The 15,100-nt window shown below is 30.4% G+C and overlaps 1 protein-coding gene across 2 annotated transcripts in view; it reads right to left on the reverse strand.

The window, feature by feature from the left end:
* The window catches only part of LOC144847365 (paired box protein Pax-6-like), a 29,355-nt gene extending 14,714 nt beyond the window's left edge, over positions 1 to 14,641 (reverse strand). The window contains exons 1-2 of one of the 2 annotated variants that reach the window (XM_078703664.1): positions 14,624 to 14,641; positions 9,141 to 9,238 (exon numbers count right to left, since the gene is read on the reverse strand). In XM_078703664.1, coding sequence (XP_078559790.1) covers positions 9,141 to 9,153 — 13 coding nt within the window. In that variant the 5' untranslated portion in view covers positions 9,154 to 9,238; positions 14,624 to 14,641. Of the gene's footprint in view, positions 1 to 3,113; positions 3,410 to 9,140; positions 9,239 to 14,623 lie in introns of those variants that run through there. The other variant, XM_078703663.1, reaches the window with a different exon arrangement.
* Between the last annotated feature and the right edge of the window lie 459 nt (positions 14,642 to 15,100).

The raw sequence follows: 15,100 nt of genomic DNA on the forward strand, positions 1-15,100 counted from the left end.
AGAGAAATAATATTTTTTTAGAGAAAGATAAACTGATTTTTTAAAAGTTATGTTCTGGAAAATCCTTGATGAAACAATGTGAAATATATATTCTTGACATAGTTATCAGGTGTAATATAAGCCGAATAATAACCATTATTAATATTTTCGTTATGAAATATTAAAAGTTATTGCAAATACAATTATACAGACTGCTAATCAACTTTGTTTAGGCGTATGTGTCAATTTCATCTCTGTGGAAATAGTTAAAGAATGGAAAAGGTAGCTGAAAGAACCTTGGGGAGTGGAGGTAGATGCTCCCTCGGGCTTCTCGCCATCGCCTGATTACCTCTGAAAATTAACAGGAATTCTAGTATAGTAACGCATACAAAGACTACTTACTACTTTCTCACGGAGACGCTTTACTACCAACATCTTTGTAGAATTTGTTTACTTGTTTTGTAATTTTAAAAATGTCCCGATTTAAAATTGCTGCAAGCTCTGTTGTTCCGAAAAAATCTTACTTTGTTGTAATAATATACCGCTTATTATTATTTTGATTCTGATTTGTGTATTGTAAATATTGTTCACTATATTTCAGCTTTGTACATGCGATACCTTACCGTAACTTTCAACCATGATAAATACGTGTTATTTTATTTAAACTGTATTGGTGACGCCAAGTAAAACAAATGTTCTTATTGAATTTGTAATTTAATTCGTTATTACAAATTACAGTAATATAGCAACGAAATAACGATACTAAAATTACAATACAATAGGCTACATGGAGAAATATGAATAAAGGAACAAAAAATGTTTTTTTGTTTGTTATTTCGTTAAGCTTAATTCATAAATAATTAATAATAAGACCTATCTTTAAACTACAACTGCTTAACGTAAGTTAAATATAAAAATTTATTTTAAATATTATGGGAATAATCTGTAATGCAAAAATTTAATCAAATACTTTGTTAAAGTGTGTATTAAATGGATACATTTAAATTATATTTACGGCCATGGTTGAATTAATTCTATTTGACTAGAATTCGTTGATTATTAAGCACAGTAGCGTAAGTTGATTTAAGTCAAATGAAACGAATTGACTTAACACTAGTTGAATAATGTTCACGCTGGTATTGTTAGTTCAAACATCAACTGTTAAATTTCCAAATTTGTAATCGTTTAGCAATATATCTAACACTTTTGACAGATTAGCAAGTACGCGCAAAATTCGGTTAGCCGCTGGACTAACCTAGGCATGAAAGATACCGTGTCGGGTTACATCTTGAATTTGATAAAGGCGCGCTCAACCGAATATTTAGAATACACACACTTAAGTTGCCGTAACAGCGTTAAGTATTACATAATGATGTAATAAATATGTATTTATAATAACGTGTATTTATAATAATTTATAATTTGTTTTAGAATAGTTAAAAATAATTGTTTTTTTCGTGGAATCAGTATTAAGACATTTTTTGTTCATTAATTTGTTTATATTTGGCCTAAACTCTATTTGTGAAACATTTTGACAATAATTTATTCCCACACATTTTATAATCAAACGAAATTTTAAAATCTTATATTGTATACTTCACTAAAATTATGGTACTGCTATGATCAATATTTATAGATAGATAGTTTAATAATGAAAAAAAAAAGTCAGTTTTAGTGTTACATAATCTTTAAGGTAGATAGATACAACAACATGAGTTTAGTTATATATGGTAATATTTCTTATAGTATAGGCCTACCAATAAGGACGCTACTATAACCAAATAAGGAACTTAATCTTCCTCGTGTAATAACATAGATTCCATATTTTCTATAGCGCTTTTACTGTATTCAATTATTATGATAAGTAATGTCAGCATATATGAATATAATGATTATTGGAAATGCACTAAAGCAGTATTAACTCAGTAAACAAAGCCGTACCCAAGGCATTAACTTGAAAAAATCTTGCATTAGCAGTTTATATTAAGTTCATTCATAATTTCCTTCACAATATTAAATAATTTAAATAAGACTGTTGTATTATTAGACAGATTTTGAGTGAAAACTAAAATAACACACTAATGCTAATCATTTCTCAAATGAGCAATTCCTCCACATAAAAGAAACATAACTTTCAAATAATTATTAATATTATATAATTACTAATATTATGTTGTTAAATTCGATATATCACCAATTTATTTATTCAATAAACATAAATAATTACAATTTCACGGTTTGACATTTTTATAGTTTCTAAATATTGTAATTTATACTTATAGGGAAAATGGAAACGAAAAATAGAGTTATATTTCATTGGTTTCACTAACTATGAATGCTTTTTAAAACTAGAAGGTAATTGACAATAGAACACTTTATAACATTGTTAGACTTATTCAATATATGGTATATTATATTAATTTATCTATATTAATTTATCATTAATTTACTATTCTATATTAAATTATCATTAATTTACTATTCTAACTTGTGAATATAGATTCCAAACGAATTGAAGATGACATTTTTAGTATGACATAATTATTTTTTTAATTCATTCCACGATTATCATCATATTCGTGTAAAATTAATATAAGATTCTGCACAAATCATAAAATAATTAAGGTCAGAATAACAATTATTAATATGTTTACATTTTTGATAGCAATATATTATGTTTACAAATATAGGCTTCCATATAGCTCGGGAATAATCTTGATTTTGCAATTATAATTATGGAGAAATATTAGCATTATTGTATTGTTTTCAAAGCATTTTTTATCATTGAAATGAAAGCGAAGCTACGCCATAGTCTTTGTGTGGAGATGAAACCTATACGTTGAACGACATATTGATATCGGTGGTACTCTATCCATTTATGACTGTACGCTAATGCGCCGGCTCAAAACCGTTTATAAAATATGTTCTCGTGAATATATTATAATAATACTAGTGTTAAACTACATTTATAAAAGGTAAATATATAATATTATTAGTGTGATTAATTAAAATTCGTTAAATTAATTTACAGTATTTAAATAATTACAGATATGCACTGATGATTTCTATTTATTTACGGATGATAAAAAGATTTCTTAAAGTCATGGTTGATTTAGCATGTTATAAATGCTTACCCCTGGTCCTATTGCCCTTTTTCTTGTTACCATTCTGTTCGCTGTTTTCTTCGTGTCCAATTGCTTGATTATTCTGTTGTTGATCATGGTGTTGCAATTGTTGTTGAGCCTGTTGTTGCTCATCCTCGCTAGGGGCTAAGCCAACCGTTCGCAGCTCGATGTGAGCATTCTCCTGCTCGTGTACTATATCCATCGACATTTCTCTTAATTTTAACTTAAACTTGTTAGCCTGCTTGGATAGGTTTGCTATCGTTAATTTCACACTTTTTGACGAGACACTAGCAGTCTAGCGCGAAATGCAGCTCTCTGGACCAAAGTCGAATTACATTTGGTTTTATAATAATACAATATTCAACGCACACTCGATTAGCGCAGCTCATTTGCATACCAAAGGCTCTCTACCTCATATATCTAACAACCAACCGTGAATATCATAATTGGACCGAAAATTCTTTTCATAATTGTTTTGTTTCTTTAGTTATTTTGTTACGGTTTCGTAGAGATTTAGTTGATTTAATGCAGACTGTGGAAGCAGCTTGCTAAGTAAGAAGAAAGGGGAGGCTGAAAGAAAAACCCACCGTTGGCGTCGGCCCTATTGTTCTCCATTGTACCAGCCCACCGGCTGTGAAACGACTGGTCACGAAATCTATAATTTTTCTTCAAAAATGCGAAAACACCGATTTTTCGAAAGAGTGAACACGGCATCCTGTGAGCTATGACATTAGAGAAAAATACTGTCTAATTATGATAGTTCTAAAATAGGCCGTCACCATAACTTCTGATTATGATGAAATGTTTCTTAGTGATACATCTAAAGTTACATATATCTTTTTGTAAACTTTCATTTTGGTGTAAGAAAGGTCGTGTGCATGTTATATCTGCTTTATTAAATGCGCAATTGAACCTAACAGGTAACTGATACCTTTTAATTTTATAACCCTTCGCTAAACCCAAGATTCACCATGACTTAAACCAACCATCCGGTTAGAATTGAATCATTTCAGTCATTACTCTAATAAAGATCATGTTAATTTTGTTTGATGACTTTAGTAAATTTGATAAATCCACTTTCTAATCTCCAGAAACTTTTCGCTTCATTTCAATTTTTGTTGAAAGTTTGGAAATTGTATAATATAACTAAAACTTATAGTATTTCAATTTTTGTATCTCTGACAGGATCATAAGGTAAAAAGGGTATATTTTTTACCTGTGCAATCCTGAATAAATTTTATTGTATAAATAATAATAAATAACTATACAATATTTTAGTTTATTGCTTTGCTGAGGTCAATCTATACATATACAATTTTGAAATTATGTTTCTTCGAAAAATGGAATGCAAAAGTTTGAAATTGTGTAATTGGTTCCTTTTCCAATACTATATCGTACGTTCTTTTATCCTTAATTGGAGTTTAATTGAAATCTTACAAATCAATAAACTTCCCCGCAAGATTATTTATTTATGGAAACTCAAATTGTAAATTCAGTAATAATTTTGTATACCTTGCACTACTCAACAAAACATTTAGAAAGAGAATTTACTAAAACTGTTAAATAATGTTAATCTCGGATGAACGAATTTCTTTTATTTCATAAATACACTTCTGTCTGTTACTAAGTTTTAAACGTAGTTTTGTACCATCTACTGTACAGTAGGTTACGTGACGCCATTTGACAAATTACAAGTGATCATACAATCTTACGATTTTATTCAAATATGGATCATCAAAAAACAACATTTTCATTTATCAATATTATCCAATCGTTTGCGATTCATCAAAATGATTCCTTTCGTTACGTCATGATAAAACAACTTTTTTATTGCAACATAACTGAATTTGATGACCACATAATTTGGATCCTTTGTGATGAATTTAGACCATGTCTACTTATTCTTTCCCTTTTTATATTCTGATTCAATTTACTGTACTAAGTTATTTAAAGTCATTGGTACCCTTTATAGGATTAAATACAGTTCGTATAACAGTATTACATAAGATCTGTCTTAAATGTAACATTTTATAAAATGGTAATTAATTGAAAAATTCCATTGAAAAATTGAAGTTATTGTTATTTGAAAGGAAAGTATTTCATTGAATCATAACGAAAAGATGGTTACGGCTCACTAGCCACTAACACGATGGTTATTGTAACTTGTATTAGGAAAATGATTTGACAAATTGCTGCGAATTGGCTACTAAAAATGTCTTTCATTTCACTGAATGATTGATTGACTTAACATCCGAATTGTTAATTCTACCACGCATTGTACTACTGTATAATTATTTTTGAAACCTGTACTAATGATCAAGTATAAATTACAGTACAGTACTGTTGAAATAACAATAATGGTAACAGCAACAAGTTTAGCTCAAAGAAGTTCAACTATTCATGAAATATGAAGAGACGGGCCTAAAATTAATTTTTAAAGTTTGTAAAAATAAAAAAGAGAAACAAACGTTGAATATGAGTCTGAGATCATTTGCTCTTCATGATTTTTTTATATAAAAATAGACAGAAAACAAATAAATTATAGTAAGTAGGACTAATTTGACGCACTTTGATAGGAACATCTTTAAATTATTTCATTTGGATATATATACACAATTTATGAGTCAATTGTTATTTGTAGTGTACTCATTGTATTCTTGTAAATTGATAATTGTAATAATTGTAATAATATCAACAACATCACAACCGCCATTGGGTGATGCTGTATTACGTAGGTAGTATTAAACTATGATAACATTCTTACTTATTTAGTCGGATATTTGGAATTTTAATTTTTGTTATAATTAGAAGATGAATAAACTTAAAAATGAAACTAAAATCTTTGATTATCCATTCATTCATCAATTTGTTTAGATTGTTAGTGTGATTTGGTTTATAATACTCTGATTTGTCATCTACTTCCCTTTCAACCTGTGCAGTTATTAGCTAGTATCGGCTTTCTCTCGTTCCTTGGGGATACAAATTTAAAGTGCGAAGTATGGGCTAGAAATTGAATTTACTGTTAGGAGACCTCGCTGCAACGACTGCAGCACAGACGTAATCTAATAGTGTCACAGGCTAATGGGGAAAAGCAGACAAGGAACTGTAAAATGAAAAGACATCAAACTGTCAAATATATTGATAATATGAACTAGCAATGAGATTTTAGATTCATTTAGTAAAAAGCGTTGTTTTAATTCATAGATTTTAGAAGAACAACTTCGCAACGTACAATATTGCTTAAGACAGTAGGCCTACACCCGATTGGAGACGAATTATCTCCAACTGCCATAGGCCTATCACACCTGAAGTATTTTACAAAAATCAGAGATACCTAGTTAATTATACAGCCCACTGTATATCGTATCACTTTTGTAGGCATTGGAAAATACATTCGCACACAAAAATTTGGATTTGAAATAGGAGGCATCCCGATGTGTGAAGTGCTAAACCTATAATAAATGCTCTGTGTAGTCCCAGATCGGATGCCGTCTCTCTCATTTTTTTAGTTTTTCTTATATTTTAACTTAGGGAAGATATGGTAAATAGGTAGAATTGTCGTGTGAAATCACCCAAGGCGCAGAACACACAACAATCACATTTCTTACGCACTGTTTCATCCATAATTTACTAAATAAACTCTGTAGCAGGAGGTTAATTTACCTTGATGCTTTCATCGGATTTGTTTATTCTTCTAGTTAATACAAATACATACAGATATATAAATATATACACAGTATATTGTGCATTCATTACTTTTTAATATAATATTGATGATCCGGAAGTTGTATAATCTGAGACTGTCAAACGAAGCATCATCACCACTATGCAATTACATATACCAATTATTCTCCGTTTTCCAGTTGCAGTGTTGTGCCATGTAGGGGTCATATAAAAATACATTTTTTAAAGTTCTTTTAATACCAATACAAAACTATGTATTTGTCATTACGGATTATGCTTGCTTTTCACATGTTAAACTCATAGAAATAAAGAATTGTAAATCTTATTAGAAGTATAGGCCTAACATTTAGTAATTAAAACTCTCATAATGAATTGCTTCTTATATTCGAAGCCAAGCCGTTATTATATCATTTTAACAAAGTAATGGTCTATCTTTCTAGGCTTACTCTAGCAATTCCTGGTACAGTACTGTATGATTGGATAGAATAATGGGACGCCCCCTATCGATTGTGTTTTTACAATACAACTTTCTACCTGACCTAAACATGACCCCGCCCTCTAAAATTATGCATATTTTTAGAAACCAATTCGGTTCGCACTAACTACAGTAATTAGTAATTGCGATTATGTTTTTTTAATAACAATTAATATTGTTGTACTTTTGACATTTATATTCGAAAATTTGACAAAGTGACCAGAGTACCAGAAATAGGTTTTATCACATAGATGAATTTCAACCTAATCTTTTTTAGGCACTAGCATTAATATGGATGAAAATCACTCCCTTATATAGAACATTGGCGTTAATACCATTATACGTTTTTGTTAGACGGTATCAAAATATTCTAGTTTTCCCATGAACCGAAGTGAGATGGTATATCCGGATACTGTACTGCATAATATGCAAATTAACCCTTTCCAATTTACCGACTTAACACAAACCGATTCAATAGCGGTTAAAAGAACATGTTACCCTTTGTATTTCAGTTCTTAGTGTATACACCTTGCACTTTTTCTAATGCTATTTCTCTTAACAAATTGGCCAATAGAGGAAGTTATATATCGGTCAAATTTGGAAACAAATCCGGTATAAAGAAATCAGCTCTTTATTGCTGACCGAACTTGCCTATATTGACATTATTATAGATTCTTAATGTTCGCGTACCACCATTTTAGCTTGAAATTAAATAATTAATTGTCATTTTAGCTTGCAAGATTCATTGTTATTAATTCAACTGCCAGATCTCTTTGTTTTTACAATGTATTTTGCTTTTAGAGGAAACATTCAAGAGTTATAAATACCATTATGTTGGGCACGGCTTGATGTTCCGTTATTATCATTTTCAAGGAATTCTACTTAAAAAGATTAACTGACTAACTATAACCATAACAGTATCTTTAAAGTACAATCAATGATGTTGTTTTTTCTTGAGTATCAGTCACTGTGGTTTTATTCATATGGATTCAATTTTGTTCGTTAAAATTATAGAAATTATTTAGGATGTGACATGTCTAAAGGTTAATCCTATGTTTCACCGAGGTTAAATGGAAGAAGAAATAGTTAGACTTTAGTATTTCCGTATGAATTGGTATCGTTGATGTCTATTTTTAAACAGGTGAAAACCATTAATTCATTTGATTTTTCAATTTATCGAAATAACTTGAATAAAAACAATTTCAAAAACATTCTATATCCATTTCTCCCAGATTGTAACGCAGTCTTTTTATTCTAACTTTCTGGCAATGAACACCATTTTCATCACAATTCAATATATTCAATTAATGTTTTAGGTTGTTTTTTAGGAATTTGTTTTTTAAGCACTAGCTTGTCTAGTCTGTAGAATTGTTAGATAGTCGATGATCTTTCTTTACTCTTTCGTATAGAACACAGAGTAGGCATATAGTGCATTACTGAACTCACGAAATGTTAAATTCTCTGGAATAAATGGGCGTAACACATACCCCTTTTGTTATTAATGTACACAATGCAAAGGAGAAAATAAAGCGTATTTGAAAACAATGAGACATTAACTTAATTACATAATCACATCAAATATCTTTGTTTTTAGTTTGAATGACTGGGAAAGGGTGCGGTATGTCATGAATTTCCAGGAATTATTTTCAACTTTTAACCTACCTAGTGGAGAGTATTTTACTTTCCATGGAGGAAATGCTTTTACTTACTACTCAAATCATTTAAATATACCACTTTAGAAAAGATCAGAAAATACAATTTATCAGAATTACAGAGCAAAAAAGTATATTAATCTACAAAATATTGTCACTAAAACGAAACGTTTAGCCACAATATAGTCAATAATTTCAACTAATCTGAAATAATAATTTTCTAACCTTTATGCGGCATCTCCAAATACTTGATAGTGGCGTGGGTGTCCGTTGTGATTTCTTGGTATTGTAGTTAATGTAGAAATTTATCTTCTAACAGGAATCTACATAAGAAATATAATTTGTTAGACATAAATAATACTTTATCCTCAACGAATCAATGTGCTTATTCCGTTCAGTTCGGAATCAGTTCTCCAAAAGGTGTTTGACATCAGTACAATTTAGGAATGTTACTTTGGAGTCATTCGTGTAGAAAATGGAACCACAAGTCGGTTGAAGAATGTACAGTAATGTAAACCCCTAGTCCAATACATGGTCAGAGTTAAATCAAATGAACCAGACAAGATCACAGGTCATAGCATATACGGTACCTGATTGGCACTATGAGAGTATCCACCTTAAATGCTGTTATACTGTATTTTCATCTTATTCTTCTCAATTTATTACTTCGTTCTATAGGCCTACTGTTTAGAATTCAACAACAATTATACGGCCTTTTAACGAAGGAATTAACTAATTATATAATGTGTTCCAAAACTGGTTGAATGAACCACAATCACCAGTAGTTATGGGACCCCTCGCATTATCCTATGTTGTGTATTTGGACAGATAGGCCAAGTCAAGCGCATTCCACGCAAATGAATATACTGTGTCTCATTTTTGGCGGCGGCTCAGTTACTGTATATCCCATATTTAGAGTGTATAAAATGATTCAGAAAAACAAAATTGGATTTACTATAATAATTTTTGTCATGTGTTTGGTGTACGCATACCCGCCCGTGCCCACTCATCCATCCGGGATGTACACCAAAGATTGTTAAATTAACCTAAAATATTGTCCCTCAAGCATAAAGATGCCCTTACAGTTATTAACGTGTAGACTTTCTAAATATTACGGTGATTTGACCAGTTATAAATAAGTAACGGCAGAAAATAATTATTTGTTTTAGTTCGACCGCATTGAGGATATCTTTGCGACGTCTCAAGAACAGTATTTGCCATTGTACTGCTGGTTTTATTTCTGTGGCATCTGTACTAATACTATCTTACTAATGAAATAAATACAAGTGTACATAAGAACAGGCTACAGTAATAATGCCCATTCAAACTTACTTGGCTCAATAACACAGAATTATACTCAATTAGGACAAAACACCATTGAAATGTTTAGTCAATTAGAAGTCAATTGAATGGTTACAGCTCTCTTTAGGTGTCTCAGTGAACAGATTAAAGGGATTCATTATTAGACAATCATTAGTCCTAAGAATAATGATTTGGAAAGTACTTCAATAACAGGAAATTTGTAGTAGAGTCGGTAACAGTACAAACATACAGTAACCATAGGGTTGTAATTTTGAAGTTCAAAATATTGAATTAATAGAAACAACATAAAACAAATAAAATAACAATTCCATTTTAAATTGTCACTTTGACGAATTATAGGTGATCTTTGCGATTGAAGATATATTAATCATTGTTATTTAATTGCAATGTTTCGATCAGAAAATTGAAAATAAAAACAATTATATAGATACGTTTTGGCACTGTGGGCTTTGCATTTCTTAATCTTATAAAATACCGGTATATAATCAGATTTATACGCATTCGAAATAAAATGTAAAATTACCGTCTTTAGTCTATCTCTATTACAACTTAAAAATACCGTTTTTTTATTTGTCGACCTATCAATTCAAATCATGTACCTGTATCGTTGCATAAGTAGAAAATAAAACATCAAGATCGCACGTGCATGCAACTTCTATAACAAATATGCTTGAGTCCGAAAACAAATATTGACCATTAGTAAACAAATAAGTATTCAACAACTTGATATTAAACTTAAATAAAGTAAACTAAATATTATAAAACAATGTGCATTTGTGACAACTTTTAACTGTTCTGTAAAACTGTTCTAATAAAAGTTCTAAGCGTACATACCAATTTATGAGTTCTTGAAGGAAGAATAGGAAGGACTATCGTCAGTTATGGAACCGATATCGTGTCTTGGTTTTGAATGTTTTAAACTGCAAATTAGCCTACCCAAGCAGATCAGAGCGTTTATAGCTCAGAGATAACAATGATGGACCAAAATGGGCGTCACTGTATATTAACGTCTGTCTATTACTGGAATAAGCAACTCCCAGTTGCTTTTAAATGAACAAAACGTGATTACGTAATCGTTATTTGAAAGTAAACTTGAGTGCCCGGATAAAATTGTAGATTGCAAATAAAGATAGGCCTATACTTAGCAGGCCTAATAATAGTTTTACTTAATAATATAGTAGCCTTTTATAGTATGGTATTTTGTATTATTAATATTATTTTTTTCATTTCAACTGATTTTTTCGTTATTTAATGTATTGTATTGCTTAAAAAAATCATTGATAGATTGAAACAACGATTTTACTTGTATTAAAAATAATAACAGATATAGATCATATTATTATTGACAAACTAGGGATAAGTAGGTTTATTATGTCTAGCTAGCATAGTACAATTCCAAGTAGAGAGTTGTAAAAACTCCCAGGTTCCAAGAATGAGTTTCTAACGAAAAGCAATAAAAACAAACTAATGTTCTTACTGACACACCATTCGTGTCCCTTTTCATTTAAAGTTTCAGCATGTACTTTTATTTCTCAGTGACAGCCATAGTGTCTATATTTAGTCTTCTGACACTAAACAAGTAATTAGAATTAATAAAAGAAATTACCAATTAGCTAATCTTATGATAATGACACTAATTACGTGTTATGGTGTTTAAAACCAGTCTATCACATGCATTTAGATCTTTAGTGTTTAGCTTAGTTTTTATTTGTAAGATGTCAAAATACTGCTGAGAAATATGCCTTTCTACAATTCATTTGCATAATTTATTTTTATTATTGGTTTTCCTATGTACAAAGAGTCTATTGTGAGAGAAGGAAGATAAGATCTAAAACACTGTATTCTACTACAAGGGATAGTTCTGGTTGAAAGTGAAACTGCGCCCAGGCCTACAGTAGCGTTTAAAAACTTTATTGACCGAGTTAACTTCGTAAACACTAGGCCCAGCTAGGCCACTGTTGTAATCACATTAGGCAAAGGACAGTTGTTAGTTAGTTTATAAGAACTGAAGAGAAACATTGAGAGCTACATTTATACTACAATATATTTAGGCCTATAACATAGGCTTTATTTCTATATTAAAAAGAACAAACCCATGCTGTAACTAAATTTTCCTAGAACCGAATTAGACCTAATTTGTTTCTTAGATTATTGGGAAAATCTCAATTTATTTTATTTGACGTTTTGGTGATAGTTTACTTTACAACAGTAGCAGTCTTTGTATTGCCTGTGTATCGCTAAACAAATCTACTAATCCTATTCTACAGTGTTTAGCGACATCGAGGTACATTATGCCAACTATTTGCACGTCAAACATAGACTAGTCAAACTAAAAACTCTTGGTCAAGCCAGGGAAGAGTGGCACTCTTACCTGGTCAAGCCAATAACCACGATCATGATCCAACCATGGACCTATACCAAACTGATACAAATAAGAAAATACATCGGGTGCTTGCCTCATAAAATGTAAAATAATTAACCTTAGCAACTTATTAACATTTTTTAAAATCATGGTTACAAATCACGAATTGTTAGGCCTATGTAAAAAACAATATATTTGAAATATTTAGTCAAAGTATATAAATGTAATAGTATTTAAAATTATATTTAATATTAAATTATATTAGACCTATGTGTCAGAGGTTAATACAATTATGTAGATATAGCCAGTTAATTAATGAAAAAATATGAACCAACCCACAATAGAGAAAAAAATATAAATATTTGTCAACAATATATTCTCAAATTATATTGACATCCTTGACGGGCGTATATTATTTTGATTGATTGACAGGCATTTCAACATAGTTTATGTCATAAACGAATGTCATGCCTCTATCAAACTTTTGTAATTAGGTTGCGATATCTTTATCTGAATTGCGAGTTGAATTGTTTCATGTTTATTCGCCATTTCCTTTCCATTATAAATGCTTATGCTTGTCCCGTAGCATTATCCCAATCTTTACTTCTTATTGAATTACTCGGCCTAGATTATTATTACAGTGCTATATTAAATTATATTAATTAATTAATTATATTTCCATGGTTTTGTCAATAGAGACTAGCTATTTTTTTATTTTTTTCTTAAAGCTGACATTTGAAATATCTGAATACCAGTATGGAGTTATACAATTAGGAATTTTTATAACTGCATGGCTCAATCATGGACCTATTATACTTATAATATTGATCCATTGTTCAAGCCAATGACTATTTTATTCTATTCTTCTACTAAAGAGTAGAAAGAATAATTTCTAATGACAAGAATGGTTATAATGAAAAAGAAATTATTATAAATTATTATAACATATTATAGGCAATATGTTTAAAGAATTATATTTTAAAAGATAGTACAAACATTCGAAATTATTTCGCCATGGTTATTGTTCCGGGTGGTAAATATCCTTCACTACAAAATATTGTTTGAACCGATTTTTATAACTGCTTAAGTCATTAAGTTATTACTGTACATGGTTATTCATTCATTGTACCTAGGATAAAGAGACCGGATAAGATTCGACACATTATTATTGCCGTGCCTTTATAAATGAAAACCTGTACATCATGAAATGAAAACATACCAGTCATTATTATATTAGCTTAGATTAATACGCCTATAGATTATTTATAGGTGTATTAGAGATTAATACACCTATAATACTTTTTTTCTTTAAAAGGTTAAGCTTGAATGGACCTATCGAGGAAGTCCCATTTTACACTCCACTACGCATGAAATACCTGGTTAAGAGCTCAGTATTAGATACGCTAAGTAAGTTTCACCAAAACAAGGGTTCCCCATTTTTGATCTGGTATGAGATGATTATGTCAACGTATTTATAACATTATAACCAACAAATAGGCCTAATCCCTACATTATATAACCACACCTCACTGGGCGGGACAGTAAATAAATGTTTTCTATTTAAACATTATGGTAGACCATGGGTAGACTGTGTGTACGTGGATGTTGATTTTAGCGGTTTTAGCATGCCATATATTACCTTTAACATAGAGGAATTATTTAAATAATTATCTAAATAAATCCTCCATGCTATCTGCCTTAAATCTCTTACCTAACGTGCATTATGTTAAAGTTTATAGTTTAGTTATCTTCTATTTGACGCTTTGAAATATAAAAGGTAACTATAGGTAAGAGAAAGATATTTAGACTATGTTTTACGTTATGAAATGTTCACCCTGTAAAAATCTTTTTTTTTTGCATGGATAAATTAGATTCTCCATGCTTTTACTATTAGCCCTATACAGCAAATCTCCCATGCTTTTACTATTACATTAGCAGTGTATACAAGATCACTACATCGATATAGATGAGTCGTTAATAATAAATAATACATTTATATATTTATTTGATTAACATAGCTTACCTTGATACCGCAAATGGAGGATTCCTTTTTAATTTTCTGTAGTTGAATTAGAATTCACTCTTTTGGTGGCAAAGTAAATGATAAGATTTGAAAACTTTCTAGCCGTCACCTTGCAGACGAAACTTGACTAGTCACTTTGCGCGCCCAACTAATTTCTCTGTTAATTAATCAGTAAAAAAAGTTCTTCTCAACCATATGTCGGCAAGATAGAGTTTCAGGGACGTAAGTTGAGATCCAATTCAAAGTGTACTGAAGAGACTGAAGACAAGAAGAAGAACTATTCACCGGTGATCGACGTTAATTTATCTGGTCGAATGCAACCCGATAGAATCATGTGCATGTAGAGTGTGAAGCTAACAAATGGACCCCGTTCAACACTTTACTATACTACCATTCACTATTGTATGAATTCGCTAAAAGTTAACCTCACTTGAGATTTTTTTTGTTTAGAGCTTAAGCCAAAAGTTGGTGTTTAAT

This window comes from Antedon bifida, chromosome 7 (assembly GCF_963402885.1).
Source record: "Antedon bifida chromosome 7, ecAntBifi1.1, whole genome shotgun sequence".
NCBI classification, from domain to species: domain Eukaryota; kingdom Metazoa; phylum Echinodermata; class Crinoidea; order Comatulida; family Antedonidae; genus Antedon; species Antedon bifida.